Source organism: Bactrocera neohumeralis, chromosome 5 (assembly GCF_024586455.1).
Source record: "Bactrocera neohumeralis isolate Rockhampton chromosome 5, APGP_CSIRO_Bneo_wtdbg2-racon-allhic-juicebox.fasta_v2, whole genome shotgun sequence".
Classification (NCBI taxonomy): Eukaryota; Metazoa; Arthropoda; class Insecta; order Diptera; family Tephritidae; genus Bactrocera; species Bactrocera neohumeralis.
This window is the reverse complement of record NC_065922.1, coordinates 34243720-34260949: the sequence shown is the minus strand read 5'-3', so window position 1 is coordinate 34260949 and position 17230 is coordinate 34243720. Positions and strand designations below refer to the sequence as shown.

At 34.1% G+C, this 17230-nt stretch overlaps 1 protein-coding gene across 2 annotated transcripts in view; it reads right to left on the bottom strand.

Annotated features, from left to right (window-relative positions):
• Window positions 1-1216: 1216 nt before the first annotated feature.
• The window catches only part of LOC126759865 (uncharacterized), a 53797-nt gene continuing 37783 nt past the window's right edge, over window positions 1217-17230 (bottom strand). Inside the window, exons 1-3 of one of the 2 annotated variants that reach the window (XM_050475031.1) lie at window positions 9337-10074; window positions 2480-2831; window positions 1217-2389 (exon numbers count right to left, since the gene is read on the bottom strand). In XM_050475031.1, the coding sequence (XP_050330988.1) occupies window positions 2153-2389; window positions 2480-2831; window positions 9337-9386 (639 nt within the window). In that variant the 5' untranslated portion in view covers window positions 9387-10074 and the 3' untranslated portion in view covers window positions 1217-2152. Of the gene's footprint in view, window positions 2390-2479; window positions 2832-9336; window positions 10075-17230 lie in introns of those variants that run through there. The other variant, XM_050475032.1, reaches the window with a different exon arrangement.

The window sequence follows — 17230 nt, the reverse complement described above, 5'->3', positions numbered from 1 at the left end:
AGTATGCCGGTGCAAGCCTTTTGAATGGCCTCTACGTCTGCATAACGCTTTCCTTTCATAGGCAAATGCATTTTTCCGAAAAGAAAGAAGTCGCACGGTGCCATGTCAGGTGAATACAGGGAGTGGTTAATGGTCAAATAATCGGTTACAAGCGTTATTCAATGAGACGGATTCTGAGCAATTTTTGGTCGTCAGTCAATCTGTGCGGAACAAACCGTGCACACATTTTTCGTAAGCCCAAATGTTCGGTCAAAATGGATAAATCGATGTTTTGGAGATGTTCAATTCCATTTCCATGAATTTCAATGATGATTTCGGCTGATTTTTGATGAATTCACGCTCAGTTTCGATGGAATTTCCGGTGGTCACGGATTTTGATTGGCCCACATGTTGATCGTCATTTATGTCCTGAGATTCTCACTGGACAATCGATAAGGACAGTTCCGATTCCACATTCATCGTGAGCATTTAAATAGCGGATGAGACATGGGTTTATGAGTTTGCCATACAAACAAGTCAATAATCATCGGAATGGAAGAAAAAACGAGCCGATACCAAAGAAACCAAAGCCGCTTAAAAATCAAGGTGATGCTCATTATTTTTTCCGATAGTCATGGTTTGGTGCATTACGAATCTGTTCGGAGGGACAGAAGGAGTTCTATTTGGTCGTATAGAGACGTTTGCGTGAGAATATCGAAAACGGTTGGAATTGTGGAAGAACAATTAATGGATTTTACACAATGATAGTGCACCATCGCATCGAGACATGATGACATGGTGACTAAATTTAAAGTCAAAAACGCAACGAATACCATCGTTCAGTCACCGATTCACCAGATTTTGCTTCGTGTGATTTTTACTTGTTCCCCAAACTGAAATTGCCGCTCCGTGGAACCTGTTTTGCGTCGATCGAAGAGATAAACAAAATTCGCTGAAGGAGATGTCTATGAAAAGTGTTCCGAGGACTGGAAAAATCGTTGGCATAAGTGTATTACATCTGGTACGGATTACTTCGAAGGCGTTAAAGTAAATATTGATGAACGATTCAATATTTTGCGTTTTATTTACAATTTCCGTACTTTTTTGTCACAATGTATGTACATATGTATATCCAAAACCGTAATAAATAAAATATCAGCATATCCATTAACCATCTTCGCTCTCGCAAGAGACAGCCACCCTGAGTTTAGCGTAAAAACAAAAGAATTCAGTAATATATTTTTTGATATTTAATTTATTTATATTTTCGATTGCTTTATTTTATTTTCTTCACTTAATGTGTATTTCTCATTATACTTTAATCGTTTTACAAATTAGCTTATACTTATTTACTACTCGTATATCTCCTGCGCTGATAAATCATCATTACATTTTAAATGCTGGTTTTCGTTGCTTAAAATTATTTATTAGCAAATGGTTTAAAGATAAATAAGTAGTACTTCCGACTAGATGCTGTTGAGGGATATTTACAATGAAGCGCAATGAACTTAGCCTAATGTTTTTTCTTGTTAATTTAAGTTTTGAAATATTTTTAAGTGGTAAATTAAAAATTTTCAGACAAAATTTTATGAAAAATATAAACTGTAAGTTTTCTTTGAAAACCAGTTTATTTTGTATAAAAAAACTATAACCTTATATTTATTATACTGTAAATAGGTATTTGATTACAAGTTATTGCAATATTTCATATTGCATAGCTCAACTAAGTTTAACGTCCGAAGTACAGTTTACATACGCATCAGTTGCAGATTCTTCAAAAACCGGTGCGATGGAAAAATATTGCATTCAAAAGGCCACAGTTTAATACAAGTTAAGAAAATATTACCAAGCAGCCCGAAAAGCGTGTGTGTGTGTTTGTGAATCCTTTGCAAAGCCTGCCTTTTGCGCAAATGAACGGTAGTGGAAAGCGTTTCATTTAGAATTATAAAGTGCTCAATTGGAAATTTGAAAAACATGCTGGCAGTACACGTTATGTTTCTGGTGATGGACCCCCTTCTATTAAATTTATTTACTACTACTTGTATTGTCTTCTTATTTCAATTTTGCTGCAAAGGTGTCGATCTCTTTGATTTCTCTCTCCATAAAGCTAATTGCTAGCCGTTCTGCAAGAGCGCCATATTTTTCAAAAAACTTGGAGAACTGCCAACTCTACTTAAATATGTAGCACAGTCGCGTTAGTTGCTGTTGTCGGTTTGGCACCAGCCTCTGGGGCAGAGTTGCTTGTAGTTGCAACGGTGTTCACAGTCTGTTGGGCTTGCTGCTCCTTGCTCTGCTCCATATTGACAATGACACAATCGTAGGGTGGTGGCGGAATTTCATGCTTCACCACCGTATCATAACTGGGCGGCAGGCTGTCCAAGATGCGCAATATATCATTTTGTGTGTTGATCTGTAGAGAGAGAGAGAGAGAGAGAAAGAGATAGAGACAGAATGAGAGTAAAGTTTATTTTCTTTAAAAAAATTTCCAACTGCTACTCACATGTGGCATGCCGCGTCCATCCGTGCGATTGCCCAACTCATCGATCGGTCCCGTCCAACAGCAGACGCTCAAGCGATGTGTTACATAACCGATAATGATCATGATTACCATTAGTAGGCCCACGCCCAGCACAAATACCAACCACGGACTGTTGGTCATATTTTGTAAATTCTTTTCCAACTGCAGTGCAAAAAGTATTAGCACCGGCACCGCAACAACACCAACCAGAATGTCAACAATATGACGTCGGTCGTTGTTGCCATTGGCCAGATCATTGCTGTTGCTGTTGATCATGTTGCTCAAGCTGGTGGTCGAGCGCACCGTGTTGATGCTGTGTGCGTGCAAAGCCATTCTGGAAATAAAGCAAAGTAAAGTAAATTTAGTTATCATACTAATATTTAAAATATAGATTTAATTTAGGAATATGAAAAATAGTAATAGATTTTATAAAAGCTCATTTGATTATGGTCATATGATATTGACTACAAGAAGTCAGTAAGAAAGGAATCCAAACAATGTTGATTCATCTTCTGACTGCTAGATCAAGAAGTTTTATAACCAGTTGAGTACCTATTCAATAATATATATTATATGCTGGCATTTTCTGCGTAGTTTCAATCGAATTTTGATTCATCCTTGAGATTCAGACTTGAGATCCCTAAAGAACGTTGTCAAAAGTTTTAGCCCGAGTTTTTCTTTCATCTTCAGAAATAAATAATTATGCTGAAAGTGAGGTCAAGTCATTACAATCTGTGATCTACAGTTCCTACCATGCTTTTAACATCTTTTTCACATAACCTCAAAATTTATGGGAAAAGCTATCGAAAAATAAGGTAGACGAAAAAAAAAACAGTTTTGAGTTGAGTTTTGCACTTTCTAAAAAAACTTAGCAATTTTATAAATCTGCAAAAAACAAAGATTTCCACGAAAAAAAATTTTCGCTTGAAAATTTATTATTTCAAATTAAGGTAAAAAAAATAAATATTTCGAATTAAAAAATGTTGGTGTGTTTAGGACAAAAAAGATTAGTTTACCCCAAATTTCGAAACTAAAAAATTTTTGTAAAAGTTAAAAATAAAATACCAAACACTTGGTTATTTGAATTTTTTGCATAAGTTTTGATGTTATATAATAGAAATTGTAACATAAAATTTGTCGATCTTTTTATGATCACTGATTTTTAGCCTTTTTAATAGGACTTACACTTTTGCCGGAAATCGAGAAAAATTGTTTTTAATCCTTAAAAAGTCAAACACACCCCTTCCTTCCACTTCCGGATCTATGTAAATCGTCGATAAATTATTCTACCCGGAACAATAATAACAAAATAAAGTCGGAGACCCCATAAAACTGCTTAGCTAGAATAGTCAGACTTTGTTCATAATTTTAAAATTCTCAATTAATTTTTCAAAGTCTATGTCGTCCCACTCAAAGTAATCCCCCTTGGTCTCAATACACTTGAAACAGTTGTTAAAGTCTATTTTCAATTTTCTTCAATCCAAAACGGTTTCCCTTAGCGGTCGTTTGAGTTTTCTGAATAGCCAGAAGTCACATGGAGCTACATCAGGTTGTAGTGCGATATTGGTTGAAAATTTGGCGAAATTCTCACGAAGAATCAATGCAGTTGTCGGTCCAAATTCCAGCCTCTTTTTACGAATAGCTTTACCCAAACGACGCATAACACTTAAATAGTATTCCTTATTGCCAGTTTGGCCTGTCAATAATCGAAGAAAACGGTCAACATAGCCTTGATTTTGACCTGCTTTGATGTGTTTTTTTCGGCTTCGGCTCACCTTTGCCATGAGATTCGGTCGACTGAGCAGAGATCCAAGACTAATCGCTAGTAAAAATACGTTTCATGACATCCTGGTAGTCGCATTGTTTCACAGACGTTAACGCGACGCTGTTTTTCATTGAGAAACACTTGTTTATGCGGCTTAATCTCTCTCCAAATTGGATCTATCTTCAAAACTCTTCCTTGGAGAGTGGAAACCGTTTTGAAAAACACCATTCTGAGAAAAACGCGTTTATAGATTGTCTCACTCCGTTTCCCACTCTGTTGCCTTACTACAAGAAACGCTGTAGCGACCGTAATAATTTAAATATCGATTTCAAAATTTATGATAATGTTTATTACCGTTTATACCATCCGATAATGCAGCAAAAAAAATCGAATTTTCGAAAATTTCACACTGAGACGATCCCTTAAGGAAAAACTTCTCAGCCTATGACAAAAACTTCCGGACCCACTTATTAACTATTCAATTATGCAGTGAATTAGATTCTTACATATTTAGCTTACAGTTATTTATACTTTACAGCAATCAAGTTATAACCAGTTATATTTAGTAACGGTAAATAATTATATACTTCTAACATCATAGAGTTTTATATAATATTTAGCAAAAACAAACAACTTGTGCTTATTTTCCCACTGCACTTTGCACGTTTTATTGACACTTTTTGCCTTAAATTTATACTATTATTATTTTCCATTCCGAGTACTTATAACTCGTGCCCATTGTAGTGGTTGATGCAGTGTTTTTCTGTTTATCTGTGTCTTTGTACATTTTTCAAATGACTTGGCACTTGTGAGGTGCTTTTTTGAAGCATTTCAGTTTTATCTGCTAAAAAACAATAAACTTGTTTGTTTACGGCAAAAGCCAACTCAAATGTGCCGTTAATATTGCTAAGTCTTTATTTGTCCAACCTTATCTACGGTGCATACTTGAGGTTACTTATACGCCACAGTGTCATTTCCTTTCTTCATTAGTTTTATTTGTATGCTTCCCCACACCTATTATTGTTTTCTTAGCGTAGTGCAATTAAAAATTAAAAACTTGTTACAAAATATTGTTCGCAATAAATGTTTGTTTTGAGTTGTGGTGACCTGTAGGTATTACAATAGAAATCTTAAGTAATGCATCTCTAGAGCCGCACACGTGGCATTGTAAAATTTGTTAATCTTTCTAGCACCTTAGTTGTTTGGCTATTGCGTAGTTATAGTTTTTTGTGTGATATAATGGTATTTTTATCTTATATTTTATTGCATAAGTTTAGTGGTCGGTTTAGTTTTAGATAAGAAGAGCCGCATATATCCTTTTATTGCGCATTTCGAATGACTTTAACTTAGATTCACTCTCTGAAGTGGATTCACATACCAACTGATCAAATTTGACTCGGACTGGCGCCCAAACACACCGAATTGAAATTTGTTTCTTAGATTGTTGCAACATTTTTTTTATGTTTGCGGACAATAAGTTTGCTTGGAATTTTGTGTTTCCAATGCAATCAAGACTATGGTATTGTTAAAATGGTGAAGGCGTCTTTTGGGGAGTCTACTTTACCAAACTCCAGTATTTGAGTGACACAAAAAACTCAGTTTACTCAGTCATCAAGTTATGAAAAACTTACCTCTTATTAGTCGTCTAACGAGCTCTGACGATGCCATCGAAAAAATTAAAGAAAAAGTGCTAGAAAACCATAGTAATGGCATCAGAGAATTAACAGAGAATGTCAAAAATTCTTATTGATCGACTCAACACATTTTAGTTAGTGTTTTGGGTATGAAGCGTGTCAAAGCTGGACTGGTACCAAAAAACCTGAATGCTCCACAACACATTCTAGCATGATTGCGACGGAATATTTGGTCAAACACTAACGGAATCGCTCGGTCACAGTATTCGCCAGGTTTGACTCCCTTTGACTTTTTTGTTTTCGAAATTTCAAAATCCGTTTCGAGGAAAGCGTCGTGAGTCCATTGAAAACATTAAAAGTCAGTGGCAAATTGGATGAAGCATTGGAATGCTTATATCGACTCAAAAGTAAAACATTTTGAAGATTCTTATGGAAATTCGTGAAAAGATTTTTTTTGTCAGTTTGATCAGCCTTTAGGGTAGCCGTTTAGGGTAGCCCTTTTGGGTAGCTTTTTCGGTTACCTTTTAGGTTAGCCATATAGAAACTACAAGAAATATTGGCTTCTTTTACAACATTAGCTTCGGAGTGGGATGTGTTATAGTTGTGTGCTGCAATGTCTATCGAGTCTTTAACTAAATACACCAACAACAAAAATAAAAAATATATAGAAGCGCTCTAATTGAATGTAAATTCAAGTCATTCACCTTTGCTTTAATTGCAATTAACAGGTATTTAAGTCAATTGTTCGATATGAATATGTAAAAGTGAGACATTCGCTTGCATATACACACACATACACATCTGTATATGTGCTTAGGTGTAAGATAATGCGAGTGTGAGATGCATTTTTTCGCAATTTGCGTGAGAATTGTTATTTTGAGAAAATAATCAGATAAACAATAATCAAGTGTACACAGGCAATATTTGCATGCACATTTGTATTTATATATGTTTGTGGGTGTATACATATAAACATATATTGATGCAGCTGCACATATTTGTAGTGTACATGCACAATGACTTGTTATGTCAACGAAGGTCTTGTATTTGCATTTTTCACATTTCACCTTGTTTTCGAAAACATTTGAAAATAATTTCATTTGGAATTTTTATATCAAATGATAATAAAGATAAATTTGTAGATATAATATACAAAGCTCATTTTTTCTTTTGTTTTGTATATTGCAGTGGTGTAAGTGAGTGCATAAGCACTGTGTATATGATAACCCAGTAAACCAAATAATTGTTTCTGAGTGCTTATGTTCACGAAAATGTTGTATTCCTTAGAAAAGAATATAATATACCTCTTTGTGTGGTTATACCTAGATTTCAAAAAATAAAAACAAATAACTCAATATATAATATGCACCATAAGATCAAATATGAACCGGACGGGTCGATTTAAGCCGCGCGCAAAAAAATCCATAAAAAATAATTTTCTAAACTGTATAACTTTCGTGTTTCGTGTTGTTTGATCCACATATGTCAATTTATGTGCGTTTTCCAACTGTTTGGTACGATGCGAAAAGTTTGTCTCGCCATTTTTACCATGGAAAAATTTAACAACGAGTTTGCTTCAAATTTTATTTTGAAAATGTTGTTGAAGGGAAGTCTATTTTATTATGATTACAAGTATTTGGGTGGCACAAAACATTCCGTGAAGGCCGTGATGTCGTCGAAAATTTGCCTCATTCGATTCGGGCATAATCACCTCTTTAAATGCCGCAAACATTGAAAAAGCTAAAGAAACAGTGCTAGAACATCATCCTAGAAACAGCAAGAGGATCTCAAGATCGCTTGTGGATACATTTTCAATACAATGTATTTAATGTTTTGGTTATGAAGCGGTTAAAAGCTAGACTTGAACCATTAGACTGGAATCTTTTGAAAAACGACGTTGAGAGAGGAAGCATAAAAGATACTGGCCAACATAGCTAAGGACCCTACATTTATTAAACGCATCATTACTGCTGATGAGGCGTGGATTTATAGATATGATTTCAAAATTGTCCAACGGTTTGTTTCAGTGATAGTTCCTATTCTGGCTCAATGGGTATATAAACAAGCAAAATTGCTGCATTTTCAACCTGAAGGATTCAAGAGCTGCCATTTCATCCAGAAAAAACAACGGTTTGGTGTGGTTTCTGGGGCGGTGGAATCATCGGTCCATATTTCATCAAAAACCGACTATTCGATGCCTCAAATAGTATCTCGTGATCTCGGCGACATATGGTTTCAACAAGACGGCGCTACTTCCCACACATCGCATGAATTAATGCATTTATTAAGAGAACACCTCAGTAAACAGATAATTTCACGTTTTGTGCCGGTATATTTTTCACCGAGATCGTGTGATATCACACCGTTAGACTTTTTCTTGTGGGGATCTGTAAGGTATAAAGTCTATGCGGGCGATTCCGCCTTGATTCAGGCCTTGTTTCCAATCGAAATGTTCGAAGGGGTCATCAAAAATTAAACTCAACGTATGGACCATCTGAGACGTAGCCGCAGCCAACATTTTAAGGAGATAATCTTCAAAAAATAAATGCCAAAGAATGTTGTTTGGATGATAATAAACATTCTCCATTTAATTTGATTTCTGTGTTTTTTCTTTCAAAAATAAACGAGTTAAAATTTGATTAGGAATACGAAAAGACTTTTCGACTACAAAATTTTTATTTGTCACACCAGGTCAATTTTGATCAGATGATACTGTCTCCTATAGGCTAATTATAAATTTGTTTCTTTACCACAGTCAAAATGTTCGTCCATTAAAAACTAATTGCTTAAATTAAATTGAGGTTATGTATACTAAGCAAGGTCTTATACTTTACAACTTGATAGACTTAATTGAGTTATTTAAAGATAACATATACAGAATACATTTTACATTTATACTAATAAACCGCCGACAAAAAATGCCAAACAATGTTATCGCCTGGTTGTGATTCTTTTATCGTCGAATATGTAGATAAATCGTGTGAGTTCACGATCATAAAAGCATTCACCTTTTCTTGAAAGAGTTGAAAATCCTTAATTCATATCTAATTCTTCTCTCCGAACAATAAAAAATAAATTATGCACTGCTTAAATCGAAAATTACTGTTCCATATGATACAAGGTGTGATCCTGCAAGGTCAAAAATTAAAGTGATAACATTCTGATACGCTACCAGATAGTTGGATAATCGGTATTTATATATAATTTATACATTTTAATTCGGATTAGTTTGTTTTGGTGTTATAACAGCGAATAGTTATTGTTAGGAGTTATTGTTTCGAATACAGTATAATTTTTATTTATATAAAATTGAATATTAAACCCAGCAAATAATTTCAAGATTTGTTGAAACCTATGTCTTTAGTATACTTTTTCAGTAGAATTGTGAAATTAAATTTTCTCTACACTCACGATTTTCATTATAAAATCTATTGTCATACCTTGCTTCAAATGCTGTGCTCAGCAGATCGGCGGGCAAACTAATACGCATCTCAAAGCGTGTTTTTTTTTGCGGTTGCTGCTGTGGTTTCGAAATGAGCTTTGTAAATGTTTGTTGTGTGTCGATATTAATTGATTTCGATCATTTAGTTACGGTTGTTTTGTTTTTGTCATAAATATGCAATATTTCCTTTCAAGCTGTGCAATGTAGTATGCAGCTGAGTTATTGTTTTTGCTTTTATCAGAGTGACTGACTTTAGTTTGACATTCAGATTTTCGTTACTATTATGTTATTATGTTCCGTTTTTAATTACAATTGTTTAATCGTTGCTTTCAGCTAATAAATTTTATGGTTTTTTAATTTTCCTTAAGGGCTTAACACAATTTTATATTTATATTTGAGCAAAAATATTTTGCATTTCATTTTCGTGTATAACTTTTTAGCTTTTTTCCAACACACTGCGAATTTTTATCAATCCTTCTTTTTTTTTTATTAAAATTTTCAATATTTTTCTATCACTTTTTTTTAGCAATTTTTTATTGCTTTTGATATTTTTTGTTACTTAAGCAATTTCTCGTAATGCTTTCAAAGTCACTTAAACTTTTAATACTTTTTACATATTAAATAACATGCAAAATTTCACATTTAGCTGATAAAAGTCGATTAACGTGTTTTTCGCGTTTACTGAACTGCTCAACGGCAGCTCTCTTAGCCAACTGAGCTGAGCCGCTATAAGGGTGGATTTTAGTACATTTCACAAAGCGGGCGAGATCAACGTGCAGCGCAAAATGTTAATCATACGCCCGGCACGCACGCATTGAGAATATTAGTAGAAAAACGTTTACTCAATGTGTGAACGCTTATCAGTGCCCTGTGTGTGTGCAACAATAACTTTAATTAAATAGCATATGAGATAAGTGTTTCAAATCTGGAATGCGCAAAATTTGCTTAAATTTTATGACCAAAAAAAAAAAAATAATAATAGGGAAAAACGGTACTTCGGTTGCACCGAAGCTATTATACCCCTCAAAGTGCATTTTTTATACCATAAAAGGGTATAAAAAGATCTTTATCAAATTTTTCAAAGATATCTTCTCATATAAATAAATTTTCCATACAAGAACTCGGTATTGATCGGTCAGTTGGTATGACAGCTATATGCTATAGTAGTCCGATCTGCACAATATGTTCGCATATTATAAGGTGACCTTGAAGAATAATCTATGCCGAATTTCGTGAAGATATCTTCTCATATAAAAAAGTTTTCTATACAAGAACTCGATATTGAACGGTCAGTTAGTATGACAGCTATATGCTATAGCAGTCCGATCTGCACAATATGTTCGCATATTGTAAGGTGACCTTGAAGAACATTATATATCAAATTTCGAAATGATTTCTTCTCATATAAAAAAGTTTTTCGTACAAGGACTTGATTTTTATCAAACAGTTTATATGGCAGCTATATGCTATAGTGGTTCGATATCAGAGATTTTGATAAATGAGGAGCATTTTGAAGAGAAAAAAATGTGTGCAAAATTTTAGATTGATGTCTGAAAAACTGAGGGACTAGTTCGCGTTTATACAGATAAACGGACAGGTGGACATAGAAAAATCTACTCAGCTCGCCACGCTGATCATAATTATATATTTATATATATATGACATATGTATATATTTTCTGGGTGTTACAAACTTCATGACGTATATTTTGTTCGGGTATATTATAAATGTTAGCATAAAATCTTAACACTTAGATCACTTGTTTTATTGAAATTAGTTTATTAGTCTATAAAAGACGCTTATCAGTTAGTAAGCGCAAGTATGAAGTCACTATTTACTGTTTAAGTGCTTATGTATATGTGTGTGTGAAGAATTCACGTGAGCTGTCAACAGCTGGTAAACTAGTTTAGCATTGTGTTGTTGTTGATAACGAAGCTTGTAGCAATAAAAAAGCGCAATCAAGTAATTACAGCTCGCCTGTACGGCTGTTAATAATTAATGCCGTTATACTAGTGAGTTTTCATCTTAAAAGTAACTAGTGAACTCATGACAGTGAGGTAACCCTGAGGATCAGTGGGTTATGTGAAGAAATAACATAATAAGAGTCAAGAGATCATGAATAATAGCTCTCAATAAAAGTCGTGCGAAAAATAAGCAGTAAATGCCAATTTGAGAAAATTATAACGGTAAAGCAAATGTTACTGTTTAATCTCTGTTGTTGAAAACGTAGGTTAGGTTAGGTTAAAAAGTTGTGCTTAAGAAGGACCTTCACTTGGACGACGGTCCGTTACCCCCTAAAAAAAACCCTAAAAAACCTAGAAATTTTTTTCGAATTCGAATTCGGAATTACGAAGACATTTCCTTGTGAGTCAACAAACAGCATTGCCGCTAATCTGATAAATAACTAGTGGTGGTTAACAATGGCTTATAAATCCATTAGTTTCTCACTGATTAGCCGTACTGGTGGGGGTCTGCTCGCAGCTCACGTTTACTGGAACAGTTATGTATGGATGTGGGTGATGTGCAGACATTAATGTGATCCAAATACATTATTAATATGGGAACAATGGAAACTCACAGTCAAAATTATATTTAATCAACAATCTGAATCTGTAATTGCTAGCTCTCATTGATAATATTTACATTAATGAAATAAAAATGTAATTGTAATTAATTGAGTAAAAACGCGGCTAAACGCGTGTTCTGAAAACGTGTCTAATTTTTTTGATCAACCTTCTCAATTTAACATATTTAATGATAGATAAGAGAAACGTGACGCCATAAATATAAATTGGAACAGAATATAGAATATTGGTTCAAAATATAGAACAATAGAAAAAAAATTGAGAGATAATATTATTTTGCATAAATTTGTAGCGCGTATTTTTCAAACATTTAAATTAGACGATATGAACCATAAATTAGCGAAAAACATGTGCCGTTACTTAAAACCTTAAATACAGCGTTGCTAGGTCTATTTAGATAACATTGAAAAATTGAAATAGAGAAATAGAAATTGTGTACTTCACATCACCCAAGAATTTTCGAAAATCGACCTTTTGATTACAATCATCATTATTATGATTTAAAAAGCATTTTATTCGTCAGATTTTTAGACATGAACCTGAACAAGGCAGGCAAATTATGAATTTTAAAAAAATATGTCCATGGAAGACAAAAATATTTCTTCTATTGAAGAAAATACAATTTTTATAAAATTTCTGTCCATATTTTTCGTCCAAAAAGCAACTTTTTTTTCCAAATTTACAGTAGGTCATCCGGCCGCGGAGCCATGCAATACCGGTGGGCTAGTCCTCACATGCAAAGTCGTTATTTTTTCAATCTTAACGAATAATTTTTGTAAATATTTCTTATGCATGTTATAAAATACCCTAAATAAAAGGGGAACATCTAGAGTGATCTCCTAAGAAAGGTGCTTTTTGAGTGCGAAAGTTCTTTATGAAATGTTTTAAGATTTTGAATACATATAATTATATTCAAAATTTGTTTATATTCGGTAATGTAAAATGTAATTTAATTTTACGCTACTTCCTTTGTTACTAAAAAAAATATGCAATGATAGCGGCCTTTACCGCGCTTGAAAGAGAAAAATATTATAAATCTGTAAATTATTGCCTTCACAATGATCTACAATTGTTAAGGACATTTAAGAGGTTACATGGCTTTGCTGGTTTCAAGAAATTTTTTTTTTAATTGTCTTATTAAATTATACAACGCCTCTAGAATATTGTCCTAAATTTTCAAGTTGATCCGAGCAATAGTTTCGGAGATACAGCTTTGAGAACTTGTGCGCTCGAGGCTAGCTAGGGTAAGTGCGCCGTATTTAAATGCGTTTTTCTCGAAACTGTGTTTTTGAAGTCGATTGGCAAGATTTCTCGAGAACTACTCAACCGATCTTCTTGACATTTCACACAGGTCTTTGAGATACAATTCTTAAAGATTTGGTTGAAGGATTCTTTTTTCGATTACAACTATTTGAAAGAAATATCGCAAAATTTCACTGAAATTTTAATTTTTTTGTAAAGATGTCTGTAAAAATCCAATTTTCGGTTTTTTTTCTTCGTCCAAATTCTAAGTTAAGGTTTTAACAAAAATTGGTATTTTTTCACTTTAGATGATCCCAAAAAGAGTTATCCTGCCAACGTGGGCGCATCTTTTTTCCGAGGGGTCACCGGATATGGGAAATATTTTTTTCCAAATTTCAGAATTTCCTTACTAACCCTGGACGGGCTTCGTTACTTTGCCTCTGATTGCAAAACACGATGATTGTTAGTCGAGCTAACAAAGCAAGTCCAGGGTTAATAGAGTATGTTAGTAACAATAAAATATTCTAAAAAAATATTTAATTTTTTATATGAGAAAAACAATTTTGAAAAAAGGCTGTTTTTTACCCAAGGTAACCATGTAACCCCTTAAATTTAAAAGAAGGCAGACTTTAAAAAATATAGTCGAAATTTGCTCAGAAACGAGTTGATTTTTGGCTCGCCAATATTACATTTTTCATATAATTAAAAAGCAAGAAGGTCAAGCAGAAATATTAAAAAAATAAACAGAAATAAGTCAAATTGATTGCATTATTTATTTTGGAGTTCCAACAGAAGTCAATTTGGAAAATTTAAATTTTGGAAGAACGTAATTCAAAAACTTTTAAACATTATTTATAATTTGCAAAACAATATGATTTTTTCAAATTAATTCGCTTAAGTGACATCCTAGTACTATATATGCACCAATTACAGTATATCGTCTCATATACATATGTGTATATATTTATGAACTCGTCTATCCCAAGAAAAGTGCAATTGTACTCGTCACAGTGAGCCCGCGTCCAATTGTCGCCTTTCTTGTTACACATTATAATGCTGTTTGCGCGTACATATGTATATATGTACAGAGGTGTGTGTGCAAGTGTATTTTTTATTGTCACCAAATATCACTTCAATTGATTGACATTATTAATGTTTTTGTTTTTTTTTAATATTTTTCCATCTTTACGCTCTTAGACTGCGTTCACACACTGATTGTTTTGTCACAAAACCCGTTTTTTTTAAGGTGAGGCACTTATGCCAACGTTTTTCCAATACTCGAAACAGTTCTTAAAGTCAATTTCGTAACACTGCAATAGTATTCTCTGTTGACAGTTTGGCCGGCCGGAAACACCTCGTTAATCAAAGAAAACTGAACTCGTCAATCCTAGTTCGTCGTCAACGCGTTTTTTTTTTTTGAATATTTTGAACTAATCAAAAACGCGACAAACAGTTATCACCGATTTCCTCCATTTTGAACGTTTCGGCACCAGAAATGTGTTTAAAATGGAACTTCTTTGTTGAATAATTTCACTCATCGTAAAAATCACTGAATGCACTTTATGCACTTCAGAAAGAGAAGCATGTACTAAACATGAATGATTATTTTGATGTGAAATTTTGCAGTCATACCAACCTAGAAAAAAAAATATTTCAACGAATAGGTTTTCGCGCGAAAATTAAATTAAAAAGTCTTATTATTTTTTGCCCACAGTATGCAATGAGCGACACCAAAAGTGAATTTGCTGATAATGAGAGAGCAAAAAGTCTGTGTGTGAACGCAGTTTCACCTATCACTGGTTGCTGTTGTTTGTCTGCCGACTGATCAGCGCAGCCGGGCGTGTGATAACAGTAAAGGTCATTAGATTATCGTTTGTGGTGTAGCGACTAACACTATCGCTACAGTGAGTGCGTGCGAGTTGCAAGAGATTCGTGCAAAACTATTTATATATGTAAATATGTATGCTGAGGTGACTAATATTAGCATCATTCAATTAAGCATCACTTTTTATTGTATATTTCGCTGCAAACGCATATTTGTGTACATTTTATCAAATTGTATACACATTTATGTTGACTACTGTATAGGCATCATTTACTTACATTTGTATTTAATTACATATTTTAGTTTATTTGTTTTTATAAATCTTTTCGCTTTATTGATTTTAAATCTTCCTTTTCTTATCACAAAGCAAATTGAGTGAGAATTGGGTGAAGGCGAGGTGTCGTGTAAAATGAGCGCTGTAGTCACATGACTAAAAAACAAGTGCGATTTTCAGTGAAATAGTGAAGTAAAATAAGCTAATAGAACAGTATCATTAGATATTTAAATTATTTTGAAGAGTACGAACATTAAGATGCTGTTTTTATCACCAATCATTAACTCGATTTCTACAAAATAGCTTGTCTTTATGCAATGGCATGCTTGTACTTAGTAATGAGATATGTCGAATTCCTTATCATATCAGTTCGACACGCTTGATTTCTTACATTCTAAATTCGCTTCACACACGTGCATATACATACATATGTACTCGTAATTACATACTCCAAGTAATTAACATTTACACTTGAATTAGTTAATTTTGACATTAATTAAACGCGTTTTAATTATTTTGCAAATTAGCATTGCTTCGTTGATTCAACGAGTGTGAAAAAGCGTGGCAATAAAATTGTTTATCTTCAGGTATGTGTGTATTACAAATATACTTAATTAATGTTAATTACCAACAGCACTTATAGAAAGTCGTGTGAATTGTGTTTATTGCCTGATTCTTCAAATAAAATACACTTAATTTAACAAGTAAAGGAAGAGTTGCACAAAATGTTTGTTCTTTCACAATTTGTTGCAGGCACTTCTTTCACTAGGAAATAAAAGAAAAATGCTTCAGAAATTAGATTACAAAACTACAAAATTGGGTTGAAAGTTCTGCAAAAGGCTCCAATTTGAATCTGAACTAAATATTTCAACTATTTATAAATAGATTAAATTTAAAATAAAGTTTCATTTTATATAGAAATATTCGTATTTGCATAAAAATCTCAACAACTAATTGAGATTTAAAGGAGCTATTGCAATTATATCTTTAATTATACGCAGAACAGTGTGAATTAAGTTTTTAAAACTATGTAACTTTGTACTTGGTCTCAAACCGGAAGCCCTGAGCTGTTTGATTCTTATGTAAAAGAATCGTTTCTGGCCACTCCCAAGTGAATGGAGCTCACGAAAGTGAGAAAGGTTCTCTGATCGCCATTCACATGGGAGTGACCAGAAATGATTCTTTTACATATGGCTCAAGCAGCTCACGACTTCTGGTATTATACCAAGGCGAACCATCCCTAGTCAAGGTAAAACGGCTCCCATGGAAACCAATCAATAGCCTCGGATGAGAGACCTCCCTTTTCATGACGACCATGGCAAACAAAACCTGAAGAGGGAAGCGAGACGCGTTTGCAGACAAAAAAGAGAAAGGCCGAAATGCCTGAGTATGCAGAGCTTGAAAAGTTGGCCGACGGGGGAAATGCTCGAAAATTCTACGAAAAGATGCGGCGACTAACAGAAGGTTTCAAGACCGGAGCATACTCTCGTAGAACCTCCAGAAGTGATCTAATAACCGATGCTCAAACCATAATAAAATGATGGAGGGAACACTTCTTCAGTCTGCTGAATGATGACGATAGAACAGACGTTCCATTGCCCGACTATGAAGAAGTCCGAATAGTAATTACCCGTCTGAAAAACAACAAAGCGGCTGGGGCCGATAGATTGCCGGCCGAGCTATTCAAACACGGCGGCGAGGAACTGATAAGAAGCATGCATCAGCTTCTAAGCTTAAGTATGCTCTGCCCAATCAACAAAAAGGAAGACGCCACAATCTGCGTCAACTACCGTAGAATAAGCCTCCTCAACGTCGCATATAAGATTCTATCGAACGTATTTTGTCTTGCTATATGGTGGAGAGGCATACACGATGACAACATCTGATGAGTCGACGTTACGAGTTTTCGAGAGAAAGGTTCTGCGGAAGATTTATGATCCTTTGCGCTTTGACAACGGCGAACATC